The 15,952-nt window shown below is 40.1% G+C and overlaps 1 protein-coding gene across 1 annotated transcript in view; it reads right to left on the bottom strand.

Annotated features, from left to right (window-relative positions):
- Positions 1-15,952, bottom strand: part of LOC139218714 (netrin receptor UNC5D-like) — a 140,045-nt gene that overhangs the window by 36,151 nt on the left and 87,942 nt on the right. The window contains exons 3-4 of the mRNA XM_070850381.1: positions 1,780-1,923; positions 1,449-1,552 (exon numbers count right to left, since the gene is read on the bottom strand). Coding sequence (XP_070706482.1) covers positions 1,449-1,552; positions 1,780-1,923 — 248 coding nt within the window. The remainder of the gene's footprint in view (positions 1-1,448; positions 1,553-1,779; positions 1,924-15,952) is intronic.

Here is a 15,952-nt window from a genome sequence, read left to right as displayed (position 1 = left end):
AAAAAAAAAATCTAATAGGAATCCTTGTGTAGGGAAACAGAGGTGGATAAAGTGTTAGAAAGACCTGTTGCCACCAAAATGTGATTCTGAGTGGGAAACCCTGTTTAAAAGGGGCAATGAGTCCTACACAGACATCCCAGTATGGCTGTAAATACCCTCAAATACCCTTTAAGGTCTTGAAAAGCAGAGCCTACTGTGAGTGACGACATCCTCTATGAAAACACGATTCTGTGCCCAGAAACAGTTTGGTTACTTAACGTGAGAGATTTCTCGCTGGTCTGATGCAGTCGTGATGTCATGTTACCAATCCTGATATAGCAACATGAATCACAATCTGACAGTTGGTGGGTTGTTTGGTCACTGTCAATCAAATGTGATCAAACCACACCCACGCAGCCCTGATTAAGAAGATCTGAATTTTATGGAGAAATATTTGAAATTTGAAGCAAAGCTTAAAGTGACTTTAAAGCCTAAAGTCTGGTTTTTTCCTTCATTACGGTTTCATAACAAATCAGCTTTGCAGGAAAAGAGCCACACTTACAAAACAGGGTCATGGTCCCAATCATTCTGATTGATGATTGTAATTAAAAAGTTTGACTTATAGATGAAAAACCAACACTTTATAATTCTCAACCATCGTATCGGAAGAGAAAAAACACAAATGTCTGTTTTACTGCTGTTCCCAAACACCACTGATGTAAACAAACCTTTAACTATTAGTGTATGTAAAGACGTATCAACTATTTTGGGAGCAATGGAGGGGTTCCACTCCTGTGCTTTGGAATTTGCCGGTGGGGCTGTCGCTGTTGTTTACGGATGGAACACGGACCGTGTCTTTAAGTAAATGCAAAGCTTCAGATGCATGGGCACACAGGCTTTGATATTGACATATCTGCCTACTGAGCCTTCACATGAAGGCTCACAACATCAGAGCGTAGCACAACACACACCACTCAAAAGCACTGTCCGCAAGAGCCTCATTTTATATTCATAGTAAAAATTAAAATGGCAATGACAGGCTCTCTCTTTCAGACACACACACACACACATATAAAAACACGCACGCACACATAAACACTCTGCACAGACTGCGAGGAGAGAAGGGGGAGTGATAGTGAGAGTGAAATGAATACATGACATCTAAATAAGTCATAGCTGTACATCCTTTCGCCACAGAACATAGTAAACAGAGAAAATAGTGATGCACATGGACAGATATTACTCCCAGAATATGAATGATCACGCTAACTTGAATAGAATGAGCTCAGGAAACCAAACAAATGGCATCTTCAGCTCATCAACTGCAGCTCTGTGCAGATATGTCTGTGGCTGGAGAGTAGCAAAACATTGTATCATGAAGACAGAGTTACAGCGCGAGTAAACCAGACAGACTGCTTCTCTCCAGGCAACACAGGAGAAAACGTGTTTGAAGTGCAAGAAGCCCTCACCTCAGCCACGGGCACTCCCTCTGGGGGACGACAGTGCAACACAATCATGCCATTCAGAGGCACCTCAGTGCCTTGGGGGTCCTGCTCAAAGTTCTTCCTCAGGTCTAGGGAAGACAATAAACAGCCTGTATTAAAGAACAACCACAACAGTGTGAGGGAGCACTAAAAATGCAATTTGTTTCATGTGTGACCTTCTTCCTACGCACGGACATACATGAACATGAAAGAACGATGGCTTCTACAAAATCATGGCACCAGTTTGAAGAAGAATAACCTTTTCAGGGACAAAAGGGTCAGTAGTGTGGTATCAAAGTGACAAGGAGTTGCTTACAGGCAATTCGGACAGTTGCCTTGCGGCTCTTGGAGGTTCCCAGGTGACTCCAGGCGACACACAGACACCAGTAATCCTCTGGGCCATGAAAGTCCTCCACCTGCTGACGCGACACATTGATCATCACCTCACGGATCTTCAGCCCTGCAGACAAGATGGTTGATTGCTGAGATTAGATTTCATTACATCACAGGGATGATCAATCAAAGAGATGAAGATTTGTAGGGACATGAGTGGATGAGTGAAATTTGAATCTGATAGGATTATCAGCACTAAACAGATCTGCCATTTGCCAGAAGGACAGAATCCTTTTAAAACCAAATAAACCTCAGGGATTTTGTTTGGACAACAATTTAAACTGTACTGTATATCTTTATCCAGTTCAAATTCATAGAGCTGACCGCTTTATTGTGAATATTGATATCTATGTTATTACTGGTCTTTTGACAAACCCTTGTTAAAACTTCGGTTTCGGCAAACAGATGGCCAGCACTGCAAATGCTGGTTGTACTAGACATTGTTAGTGAGCCCTCATATCCGCTTTCAGTATCTGTAAAAGATAATCTATTTATACAGAAGTGGCACTAAATGCTTTCCAGTGGAGGCATTAACTGAGAAGGGGAACACATCATCCTGTTATGTTTCGAGGGAGAGCGTGAACACTCTTTTTTTCTTTGAAAACATTTGAAGGGGCTATAATTTAAGGTAGAAAAGAGAAGCAAAACAACACAATTAAGTACTGCTTCTGAACAAAGATACTTTCTCTGACAATCAAATCATCTATTTCTGCAGCAGAACTTTGACTTAATGTCACACAGATCATTCGTTAATATCTGTATAATGTCTGCGATAATGAGCTAGGCGTGAGACGAACATTTTCTGAGACAACTGATGGGAATTTAAAAGCCTGGTATTTCAATTATGCCAGACTATGCCACAAAAGATGACAGACTCGGACCATTAATGTATAATAGGTGGCTTTATTGGGTATCTAGGAAATTACAGCTTTCAACCAACATATGTGATGTCTGTCCAGCATGACAGAAACTCATCTTTCAGTCAGCCAACTTGAAGAGATTCATTAATACATGAATACGTATCAGCATGATTCAACTCTGTTATGACTAGCTATCTTGCCTGATGCTGTTTAATGCTGATTGGACAGGCCTGTGCTTTCTTTACCCGTCCTCACGTGTGATCAATAAATGCACAATTTTGTCTCTATAAGAATTACCTTAAATACACTGGAACAAAAATGTCTTAACTCATTTATATTTAAAGGCTAAAGTAAAGGGGCAGCATGGTGGTGCTGTGGTTAGCACTGTTGCCTCACAGCAAGAAGGTCCCGGGTTTGAATCCCGGTTTGAACCCGGGGTGTTTCTGTGTGGAGTTTGCATGTTCTCCCCATGCTAGCGTGGGTTCTCTCCGGGTACTCCGGCTTCCTCCCACAATCCAAAGACATGCATATTAGGTTAATTGGTAACTCTAAAATTGCCCGTAGGTGTGAGTGTGAGTGTGAGAGTGAAAGGTTGTCTGTCTGTCTCTGTCTCTGTATGTGGCCCTGCGATTGGCTGGCGACCAGTCCAGGGTGTACCCTGCCTCTCGCCCGAAGTCAGCTGGGATAGGCTCCAGCTCCCCCCGTGACCCTGACGGATAAGCGGTATAAAAAATGGATGGATGGCTAAAGTAAAGGTTGTTATATGATTTCTGTCCTAACAGAAGGAGCAACAGTGGTGGTTACTGGTGGTACCAGCACATGTTGTCAAATACCACAGGACACACTCCTGAGCAGCTACTATGTCAGAAATACAATAGAGGGGCAAGTGGTGTATCCGTTCACAGTGCAGCCAAATCATAGATTTATATTTTTATCAACAACTGAAGTCAGTGCTAACCTCAGTGAAAAATACATTGTTTCCTGTGACTGCTTCACAATAAAAGGCATATTGTATTTCACCAGTTGAATGCTTTTATTGTGTGAGCAGCACTAGGAGATGTTGGTTTTGCATTAGCAGTAACTAGAAGGTTGATAGCAATGAGATACAATTATAAACAGTAAAACAGAATTACATGCTGCTTCATTTCCTGTGAATCCCTCATGTGTAGGTAGGCAACTAGAATCCTGCATGGTGGTGGCGGACTCCGCCACTAACAGTGACAACTACAAAGAGAGGTAAGTACAGAATATAAATACACTGAATGGCTATTGCTACAAACAAATGCTGAAAAAATGCTGATAGCATGAAAAGGATTATGATTTGAAAAAATAGAAACTGAATTATTGTTATTAATTTATTTAAATCTACTATTATTAGAACCTAATGACAAGTATGTACCATTTTCTAAAGGCAGTAAATCAGTAAAGGATGTACTTTACAGATTTTTAATACAGCTAACAAGTTGTGCCTAACAACACATCTCACAGCAGCTGTTCAAAAATCACCGTAAAGCTCGGCCTCTTGTGGCTTATTGCTTAATTACGCAGCCCTACACTTGTAGAGGAGCTGTCTCCACAGGCTTTTGCCATCATGCCGTACACTGCAGACAGCAGCTTAGACATGGGCCGGGATTAAATGAAAACTAATAATGTGAAATGAAAGGTTATCAAAGGGAGCCTAATGAAGTAATGTAAAACAGAAATGTTCTCTGAAGACACTGTAATCCTCTGCAACGCCTGACTGATATTATGTCCAATTCACACACACGCACCACTCCATCGTGTCTCCCTTTCCACCACTATAAATTAGAGACTTAATCAACTTGCTTGATTAAGTGAGAGTGAGGCAGATTTACCTACAGGAAAATAAAAACACAAGGATGTACTCTACTGAGGGGGCAAATCCATCATCACATCATAAGAAAAATGCTTTGTCTTTGACTTACTGAAGTTCAGCCCCTCACTCAATACAGTAGAAATGTAAACGAATATGAACGCATTATTTGTCTTTGAACAGAAAATGCACTCTGAATAAACATGAATAGCACCAGACTCACACCACTTGTCCTGAGGGTCATATTGGAAATACACAGACAACATACGCTGCTGCAATCAGCAGGATTCACTCTTTACTCAATATATATGTTTAGAAATCATATAAAAAAGTCAAACTACATCCTTGGCATTTCATCATGATTCCTCAGCATCAGAATAAATTCAGGTGATTGCACAATTTGCCAAAATGAAAACAAACAGGCTAAAACACAGAGGTGAAGATAAGCTTTAAGTTTAATATTCAGACCTTAGCTCAGCTTTCACCAGATTAGTTACACATGGCGGGATAAAGCTTGACTGGTGTTCATCAGGTGTCATTTTTAACATATTAAAGCCGGGCACTGTGAGAGACTTAACCGTTAACACAAGCTTAAGTTAGGGACCATCTCAAAAGTGCCTGTTAAAGGGCCTCAAGAGCTTTAAAGAGTTTTGTCAACATCTCATTTTTTCATAGATTCTTCAAACCATTTTAACAGTCATCTGGGCCTTTTCCCATTATACAAATATTAATTCAAATTATGCAAAGAAAGAGAGAAAAATCTTGCAGGATGGCCCAGTGCAATTATGACTTGTGTTTTCCAACTGCTACCGTCCATTCTATTTTAAATATTTATTTCCACCCGGACCCTTCACAATTACACAGCTTTTATTTTGACTCAGTTTGGACTTTCTTTTTCCATTTATTGTTTAATTATTTAAACAATAATGGTAAAATATCATTCATTTTGTATATATTTTGTTGCCAACTATGCATGTACATAAGGGAATTATAAATGGCAGTAGAAAACAATTTGATTCAGAAAATAAAGCAATCTAGCCAACTCCAGTGCTGTAGAAATCTGGATGGGGATATTAAGACAGATATTTTTTGTGACATAAACAGATACAAACAGTAACTTGGCGTTAGAGATGTGATTCGAGTGAATTTCCTCCTCTTAAGCTCAACAACATTATTTCTGCTGACTTAATGGTGACATTCTTCTATGGAGGCACAGAGTTGCATTCATTTTGTCTCAAAGCAAAGGATAAATAAATGGAAAACTGTTTGGGTCCATGTTGGGCTCTGTGTGAAGTCTCTTAGAATTTCAAATTCTCATAAGTTGTTAAAAATAACTAAACAACCACCTTTATTTCTTCTTTGATGTAACCTCTAAAGTTCAGTCAGTGCTTTTTGACAAGCAATTTTGCTACTGGATTGTGACAATAGCCTGAAGCACCAAGGAGACTAGGGGAATTTAACAATCAGACCTCCTCATCTTTATTAATGATGAAGAAAATAGAAGAAACACCAATGAATAAACAACAGTTTACTGTTTCTGATGCAATGCTTTATGCTGAGAGCAGACAAAGTGACTCACAGAGGGTGAAGTGAGCCTCAGCTCTGGCCATTCACTCCAAAAGCAAAAAAATCCAAAAATCAAAACAGGAAATAAATAAATAGATAAATAATATGAAATGATGCCTTTGATATCAGCCCATTGATGATTACGATGCAACAGTGAAATGAAAAAAATAATATCCGTCACCTTAAATGTCTGCACACGTGTATTGCACAACTGCATGGAATACAAACAATGGACATACACCCACATGGCCACTGTTTGTTTGAGAGAGGGCCATGGTGTTTCTGCTGAAGGCAAGATAAAACAAAAAAAAGAGAGAAATCAGAAAGACACTGACTCCCAGTTTCTCTCACTTTTGGCATAGATCAAAGAAGCTTAGACCCTTTTCCAAGAAGCCTGGTATCACACTCAGTGACATCGTGTTAGAGAAATTATCTGATCACTGCTCGGTCAAATTGATGACATGTGGTCACTTCTCTGCACTCAGGAAAAAGCAATACAAACATCCATTCAGCTTCTTCCATGAGCCTGTCCCTGGCCGCCTGTTTTCCTTTTTTCTTCCCCTTCAGGCTCGTGCCAGTGGCTCTTGACAGAGCGCCACAAAGCCTTGACAACAGACCTCGAGGTGGAGCAGCTTCCACTTGCCCCTTCAATCATGTCCTTTAAAATGCCTCTAATGTAGCCTCTATAAAGGAATCAGGAAGACCTATATCAATGCTGATGCTCACTTATCATCCCACGTTGCTCTCATTCTCTCTTTCCTTCTCTGCCTCTCTTTTGGTCTGTCTGGCACAGGGCCTTTGGTGTGATTTCTCCCGGCTTTGGCCCATTGTTTCGCTTTGGCTGAGTTTATGAAAAGGCCCTACGGGAGCCAGGCAGTGCCAGCTACAAGTGGCTCCTGATCCAAGCAGCTCGGCAGAACCTGACTGGTCCGGCTCAGCTCAATCAGATCCTGGATGTCTCTCTCGTTCGTAACGCCATGTTTGATGGGGGTTTTCAGAAGACTGTTTGTCTGAGGGATCCTAGTGAGGCAGCTGTGTACATAGTGGATGACACGGCGTGGGCTACTGTATGGGTTGAGGTGGACGGGTATAGCTTTAGGAGAGCGTCTGTCTGATGTGAACTGAGCTTTGGGGAAATGTTTGTGTGATGTGACATTGCGGCACGCAGCTCAGCATGTGGGGGCTGTGAGGGTTGGCTGAGGGCCAGACACAGACGAACCCTGCTAGACAAGCGGAACATGCTCCCAGCAACATCTTCAGTCTGGTCCCAGCTGTGTGTGTCATACTTAATCCTGGAACCAAAGGGACGCATTACTCCGTGCATAAAAAAAATCATGATAATTCAGCCATTAAAATGCTGCGAGTCCTTATTTGTGTCATTCCCCCTCGTCGCCCTGTTTATGTTTATCCAAAAACCGTGTGTCTGCTTATTAGGAGCAAGTTTTGCATACAGTCTTCACTCTGTGGGCTGCTTCATTTCACCTCACTTTCATTTCTTTAGCTAATAGTTTGTGACACTGAAAGACTCTGAGGCATCTCATTTTCCCTCACCAGTCCCCACCTTTCTTTCTTTGTCCCGAGTTCATGCTTGGTTGATGGTATCTCTCAGCTGGTGAGGATCATAATACAAAACACGAGAGTCGGTCTTTGACAGAGCATCAACAAGAATAGATATCCATACTTCCTCTATCCACCCTGCATTCATATACTTTCCCTCAATCACTATCTTTTCATCATTGAATCTGCAGGAGCTGCTATCCTCTCCTTCTCGAAACAACCAACACAGTATCCATTTTCAGCCTCTCTTTCACTCTCTCATCGCCCTCTCCATTTCCAATGTCCTCTTTCTCCCTTATCCCCTCTTTCTCTTATCTCTCCATCAGGGTATCATCCTTTCAGCTGAAGTCTATAAGCACAGATATCCCCTCTGTTCCACCTTCCACTCTGCTCTTCTTTCACTCTGTCCTTCAATAATCTCCTGAGTTCTATCACTCATTTCAATCTCCTACCCCTCTTACGCCATTTCAACAGGGACGAAAATAAGGTTGTCTTCTGTGATAGGTCACAGTGTGCTGTTTGCAGCCACTGCTCTTCTTTTATTTTGTCTTTGGAATTTCAAAGTGAGAATATTCCGCTATAAGTAACAGAAACAGACTGATTTAGTGCTTGTATAGGCTTGGTACAGCTTCCTATAATCATTCTAAGGAATTTATCAGTGCAAGCTGTTTTCCTGAAGGGAGGTTAAAATCTGGGTGGCGGTGATTACATGGAACATCCAGCTGAGCCTTGTCTGCCTGTGGTTTATCACAGGGCTTAGCAATTGGAAGGGGATAAGGAAATAACATTGTTGCATTAAATTCAAAGACACATTGTAGTGTGCAGCAATAATTGTGGTCCAGAAAGCTGATCAATGTACCTTTTTCTTGACCAAATCTAAACATTGTGTTGCAAGATTATTTATTTGCTGCATTTATAGAAGACACATAAGAGATATATTATAATAATACTCCTCCAGTAAATACGACGGATCATAGATCTGACTTGGCTATGGGAGATCTCTCTAGTCCACTCAGCTCCTAGATCCCTTTTTGCTCAGATGTTAACCACAAAGCTAACATTAAGAGATGGTTGACAATCAGTACATATAATATATACATATATTGAATATAATGTCACAGTATGTTTAACAACAGACTAGCTAGCTAACCAGCTATGTCACTGTCCCAAAATCTACATCTAGATTTTCACAGACAAATGAATGGAGGTGTGTAATGTCGCTGTCGCTGCAGCCTGAAGCTGCCAGCTGAATATGAGATGCGAGATGATCGCTTGCGCCGACTTCACCCTATTGGATTGTTGCCCTGATTTTCCACACAGGGACATTTTTTGAGGATCGCATACGAAAGCTCCAGATCACAAGCTCTCCACTGCGGACGGGGATCATTGATGGAAACAGTTCACAGACGTTATCAGAGACTGATCATGTGATCTAAAGTCTCAGTGAGTTCAGCGGGGATCAGTCTGCTCCTTGAAGCTTATGTGTCTCCATCTTGTGGTGTTCAGAGCATGAGACAGTGAAGGACCAGTGTTACACTCACTGAAATAAGCTAGCTTGGTAAAGTGCTGCAAAAAATTGTAAACAGAGGCTCTGACTGCGCCCTTGTTGCTATGGTTATTCCAGGCAGCGCATTCATTTACAACGAAGAAGTTTCACCGGAACTATTTAATTGGTGTCCATTATATATTTTTACAGACAATCAGAATGGAGTTTTCACCCAGACCATGGTATAACACTTTTTTTTAATGGACACCCAAGAGCCAATCAGAATCAAGTATTCACCCAGACCATGGTATAAATAATACAAAAAACAATATCTGAGTACGGACTTGAGGATGCTCTCTACAGACAGCCCCCTCCATTTGTGTTTATGTGGGGCAGCCATTACTGTCAGGCCTGATCAGCCTCCTGTGTCATGGTTCAGGTTAGGCCCATTACCTTTAGTGCCAAAGAGAGGGCACACAGACATCAGTGACAGATTAGATGCTTGTAAAGCCAGAAACTGTTTGCTAAACAACGTAACAGCCAATCTGGACGGGTAAAGCACTCTCTCATGTGCACCTAATACATATTTGCATGTTTTCTCAAACATGCCCACAGGGAAACTTTTAACCACCACAAGAGATGCTTAGAAAGTGCTTCTGTATATATATCCAAACTGATAAGATATTGTAAATTCAATTCCATTTGCTTACCCAAATTCCCACTCTCACTCAACAGATGCGGAGAGCAGCAATAAGCCTCCCACTGACCGACTATTAAATTCTGCTTCCTCTGTCTCTGTTACTGTTCTCAATGAAAAGCAACAATGACAAGCAGCCGAACTAGCTAACAACAGCCTGCACTCTGAGGGGAGAAAACATTAACCAAAACTTGTGAAAGTTATGAATAAGGACACTAATAACTGGGTGAAGAATGTACCTAAATAGAAATCTCCTCCAGTGGTTACAAGCATCACTGACTTTAGTCATTATGGAACTTTTGTTCTTTACAGTCTTAAAAACGCACATCACAGATTTTCTCTTTTCCAGTGTTGTCCGTCGAATCTACTTAAGCAGTAAATGTTCAATGAGCCTAATTACTCACCAGAAGTATGGCTGGGTGACACAAGATGCAAAATCTGGTTTTGCTACAGTACAACGTAGTAACAAGGCCACAATCCCAAATATAACAACTATTATGTGGGGGAGAGACATGTGTAATGAGGTGTATACACTATTATTCTACTTCTGCTTTACTACTTCTGAATATATTTTCATTATATTTCATTATCTTGAGTCTGGTCTCAAGTTTTTCTCTCTCTGTCAGAGTTGTCCATTTCAGTATAATGTCTTGACTGAGTGCCGTTGTAGAGTTTGCAAAGCCAAACACAGTCATGGGAAAGTACCATGCTTGACTATCAGCCCATCTAGCCATTTTCTGTGTTGGTCTGCATAAGGGAACGATATTTGGTTAAGCGTGCTTCTTTTGCTAGTCCACCACCTGCCAGCAGCTCAAAGACAACCAGAACCATCACTTTTTTTACACACAATATTTTTGGCACAAAGGTGTGAAGAGAGGCACAAACACATTTTTCACTGAAAGGACGCAACACAAAGCAAAGTGTTTTTTGGTGAAAACTAAATCTCAGATGAGGTGCAACCAAAGGTGATAATTTGGTGATTCTGACAATAAGCGTATGCTAAATCTTTTGGAAGAAATATGAAATAATTCCAGGAATTATGTTCACATTGTAAATAAACAATGCTAATTAAGCATTCACTTGCGAGTAGATGGGATTTCAGAATAACACTCTGCAGGAAGTTAGAAATTAATTGATAGTGTGTGTCATTTACAGGTGCTTTAGGCTGAAAATATGAAAGCCTTCCTCTTCACTTCACTTTAATTAAATCCCTACAACCATCTGAACAGACAGATAAACAGCAGCAGGACAGATAAATGTGATAAATCTGCATTCAGCAGTTTGAAAAGTAGTGCCCTGTGCAGAGCCATTGTGCAGAGCGATCCACTTTGTTTACACTGATTAAATAAGGTGCAAACAACAATTAGATCCCTGCAGACCACACAGACGTCTGCATACATCAAACTGGTCAGTTGGTATTGTGCTACTTTGCATGACGTCCTGTGGATGCACTGGACACAAACAGCTCACAAGTACAAAACATGGGCAATTAAAAGTTCACTATGTTCTCATTATTACTCATCCTGCTCTCTCGGTCTATTTCTCTCTCACTCTCATCACAAACCAGCAGGCAATATTCCTGTATTTCATAGCCTGCTTTTCTGTCTGGCAAAAGTAGCATCTCATTTTAATTCTTTAAACACATGTGTAGCTGTGATATTATGTGAAACAGCCAAATCTCCATGTAAACGGCTTTAAACAAACTGTATATTACTGCTGCTATTATTTATTTCTACAGTTATTTTACACATTTTGTTTAAAGCACAGGACATCACTGGAGAATATCAGTGGGCAATATCACAGGGAGCATGACACGACTTTAACTCTGCACTTCTTACATTCATGTCAACAAACTATGCATCATTCAAACATTATTTTCCTACTTGGTGAAACTCTCTCGTCTCCCTTTGAGGAACTGTTTTCAAAAAGCCACTCTGATTGCTGCAGCTGTTAAAAAGGTACGAGACCAGTTCTGCGTCTGGCTGATAGGTTTAATGCCTCTTTGTCTCTTTATCTGCTTATCTCTCACCTCACTGTTTTAAAGTTTTCATCAAAAGCTTCATTCTGTTACTTTCCAATATCTGGGTCTCTCAAGAGTCTTTGCTCTTTTATTGAAATAATGGTTTGACAATTTGGCACATATGTATTGTTTTCTCTTATGCCAAGAGAGGATCAATCCACTCTTATGTCTGTATACTAAATATGAAGCTACCACCAGCTTAGGTTAGCACAGACTGGAAATGGTAACAAAATACACCTACCAGCACTTTTAAAGCTCACTCAATAACACTTTATATCTCATTTTATGTGAAGTTATACATTTCTTGCTTGGGACCACTAACTCCCTAAAATCTCCGCTGGTTACCAGGTAACTGGTCCCAACCGAGAAATATTCCATCTTGGTGCTAAGCTAGCTGGCTGCAGCTTCATAATCAGCATACCAAAATGAGAGTGGGATTGATCTTCTCATCTAACTCCCAAAAAGCAAATAACCGTATATTCCAAATTGTCACACTTTTCCTTCAACAAAACATCGTGGTTCCCCAGTGCTCATAACTGTGTCATGCATCTGTCAAAATTCAATATTATGTCTTTCCCTAGACATGTTCCACACTGCACATCACCCCACTGATGTTAGCACTGATATGTAGACTGGTGTCAATACTGCAGCTGTTATAATCTGCACAATAAAGAAAACATTAACACAGAAAAAGTAATAAACAGCATAAGACATGCATCTAATAAACTCAAACCAATGATGTGAGAGAAAATGTTATGATATCCAACAATCGGCGTCCTTTTTATCTGACAAAACATTTCTTTACTGATAGACACAATATATTTCAGGTTGACAGCACACCATTGCCCAGTTAATGGTTTGAACAGCACAACAATGTTATCATTCATAATAACTGCATAATGATAATAAATGGGCATTCATTAGAGATTCTACAACCTAGACCATATCAGGCAATGTACATGACAACAGTGTCTGGTTCAAAGTTTCAAAAGAAAAGAAATTATATTGTTTACTCTCGGTCTGAGTAAAATATGGAAATTGAAAAGATGACGAACAAAAAAACGAATGACATCTCTTGTTATACACTGCTGAGCTTCATAGTGGGCACAGTACCTTAGTTCCATTAATAAATGCATAATCCACAAGTCAAAAAAAGACAATTCTTCCACCATCTGACGCTGCTGTATTTGCCGCTGTCATAGAGAAGTAGTGAGAGTTAAGTCACATGCATGGTGGCATCCCGCTCTAAATAAAATGTGTGGTCAGAAAAGCCAGCTGTCAAATGCACAAGGTTGTATTTGTGGTGCAACAAAACATTTTCAAAGCACCTATCTTATACATAATAATGCTTAAAACTTAATGTGTGTCACATTTTGTGGATTTGCCGACTGTGCACTCATTTCTTCTTCTTGCTATTCAAGGTATTGCACATCTCTTCCAGAACTTGCAAGTTTAGAGACTAAGTATATTTGACATTTTTAGAAAGAGCTCCCATTTTCCTCAGCGTGAAATTTTAAGAAGACAGAAGACAAATACACCTCACTTTCTCATTGTCATGGAAAGTTGAGCAGTCAGGATTAGCTTGCAGAGAAGATGAATTGCAGGTATCAAATATTTATCCATTACATGTTGTTAAAAATATCTTTTTACTCTGCTACACATCTTACAGATTGAGAAACACAACACAATTCATCCAGTTGGAACAGACTGTATATGGTGCCAGCTTTACTCATGCTTATGGCAACAGCAGTTGAATATATTCGCAGACGGTGTAATGGATATTTTCTTCTATCTGCTTGTACATTTGTTTTCCGTGTCGGCCTCTCTGTCTGCTGGAAGGCACATCTAAGCTAAGACTGAATCTGAGAAAAACAACACAAAGCTAAAATATATCTCCCTAGCTGAAGTAGCAGCCTCTGGACAGACACGGTCTCTGTCCTCTGCGTCAAACCCCCTGGACAAACAATGTTAGGGCATGTGTTGTTGAGTCTGTCTACATTTAATTCACAGCTTACTGCTTTAATAGCTATAGCCCCCTGCTCGCTGCTGAACCCAGGGGCCATTCTGCCACCTGAGTCAGACTATAATAGCTTGTAGTGAGATGCAGCTGTTCAACTGCCTCCTACAGATGAAGCTGGATGAGCAGCCAGAAGTGTCTTAGCTGAGGCGAGATGTTCATTTTCTCCACATGTAGCATGTGGGCCCACCTCTGACTGTGTATACGGCCTAAGCAGCAACATGGACACAGTCAGTGGCTGATACTGTTTAGAAACACTCACTAAAACCCGCTCATGTCCAGAGAAATCCTCTGGATCCCACACCTGTGAATACTAAAGCATGTCCGAGCGGCAAAGCCTCACATCATCATGCAGGGCAGCCTTCTAGGGGTTTCAACCACAGCACACAATATTATAATACAAGTAGATGCATTTAAGCGTGGATATTTCTATTTGTGTGTAAGTGCTGGGAGGAATGAAAAATAGAACATTTTAAAAAAGGCAATGGAGAGGGAGTGCATGACTTTTCCAGTCATGTAACAATCAGTGCAATCATGTACAATCAGTAGGTAAACAAGACTAAGACTAAGTCAGATCAGCTGATCTGTGAGGCTGTGCTTAGGACATGGCAGGGCTTTGAGCTGAATGCTAATATCAGCATGCTAACATATAATAAGGACGGCGCTAACATGCTGAAGAAAACAGGTCAGAGTAGTTCAGCTATCTTAGTTTAACAAGTTAGCATGCTAGCATTGGTATAAGTATTAGACAAAGGGACATTTTGATTGGATCATGACACTAGATGGAAAGTCATCCCAGTTATAGTATTTCTATGAGGAACATGCATCTCTGAAATTTCATGGCAAACCATTCAATACTTGTTGAGACATTTCCTTCAAAACTACAAGTGCAAAAGTCTAATAAAAAAGAAAATACCACAGAAATGCATTAGGATTAGTCTTATTTTGGTTAATCTAGGAACCATGAATATCTGTACTACATTTTGATCCACTTCATCTGGTAGATGTTGAGATATTTCACTGGATAAGAGAAAATTTTGATCTGCAGGAGGAGCTACACGAGAAGTCAGGGGATCACTAAAGTCATGAGATTCATCCTCTGGGCAATGAATGAAACCATGAACGTGGCTACAAAACTATTCAGTCCAGCCAAAAGTACCAGCATTACCATCCCTAGAGCCATGATTTAAAAAAAAATCTATTCATATTCATTCTTTTATATTCATTACTTCTTTAAATCTGTAGCATGTGACCTTGTGGCAGCTGTATGTTAAGTTATATGCTGGTGTTTCTGACATGAATAATAATGAATCTGATTTTACTATTCTGCTTGTCAAACATGATCTTTTGATAAAAGATTAAAGGATGCTATTGGAAAAGTCAAATCAAGTTATCATTTTTGCTAAAATTGTAACAAAATATTACTAAAAAGTAGTGAAAAGAGTTTTGCATTTGCATGTCTTTCATAAAGTCGTAAAATTATGGCCAATATTGCTACTGGCTATAATATTTTCCATTTTAGTTTCCCAGCTCATCACAATTTACCTCAACAAAACAAATAAATATGTAATTGAAAAATGTCTGAAAGTAAAACAGTCAGCATTAAAGCGGACCAGTTTTACATTCCTTCTCATTTAATGCTAGATTGAAAGGAGGAATGTGGAATCTCTTATTTGGGACCAGAAATTATACCATGCTTGAGAGGACATCTTCACTGCATCGAAATGATGTGTTAAGCAATAATAATTTTAAGATTGGACGCTATTTGCTGCTTTCAGGGGGACGCAGTTGGAGTGTGCAGTCACATCAAGTGTGGGCTGTAAAAGATGGCCAGGTCTAGTGTTCTTAAAAATCAACTGATACTGGCATTAATTTGGGGACATTTTGTTCTCCTCTTTTATTTTCTTTTGAGGCGTCGTCCAATAAAGTGGCTGTACCAGTCTTTTTTTATGTCATGCCAGTGGGCTACAGCCTCACTACTGCTTCATAAATTTTGTAGTTTATCTTCTTGTATACTGAAGCACTAAACTGCTCCATCCATTTCCAGTTTGCTCCATCC

The sequence above is a fragment of the Pempheris klunzingeri genome, chromosome 19 (genome assembly GCF_042242105.1).
Source record: "Pempheris klunzingeri isolate RE-2024b chromosome 19, fPemKlu1.hap1, whole genome shotgun sequence".
NCBI lineage: Eukaryota > Metazoa > Chordata > Actinopteri > Acropomatiformes > Pempheridae > Pempheris > Pempheris klunzingeri.
This window is presented reverse-complemented; position numbering and strand designations above follow the sequence as displayed.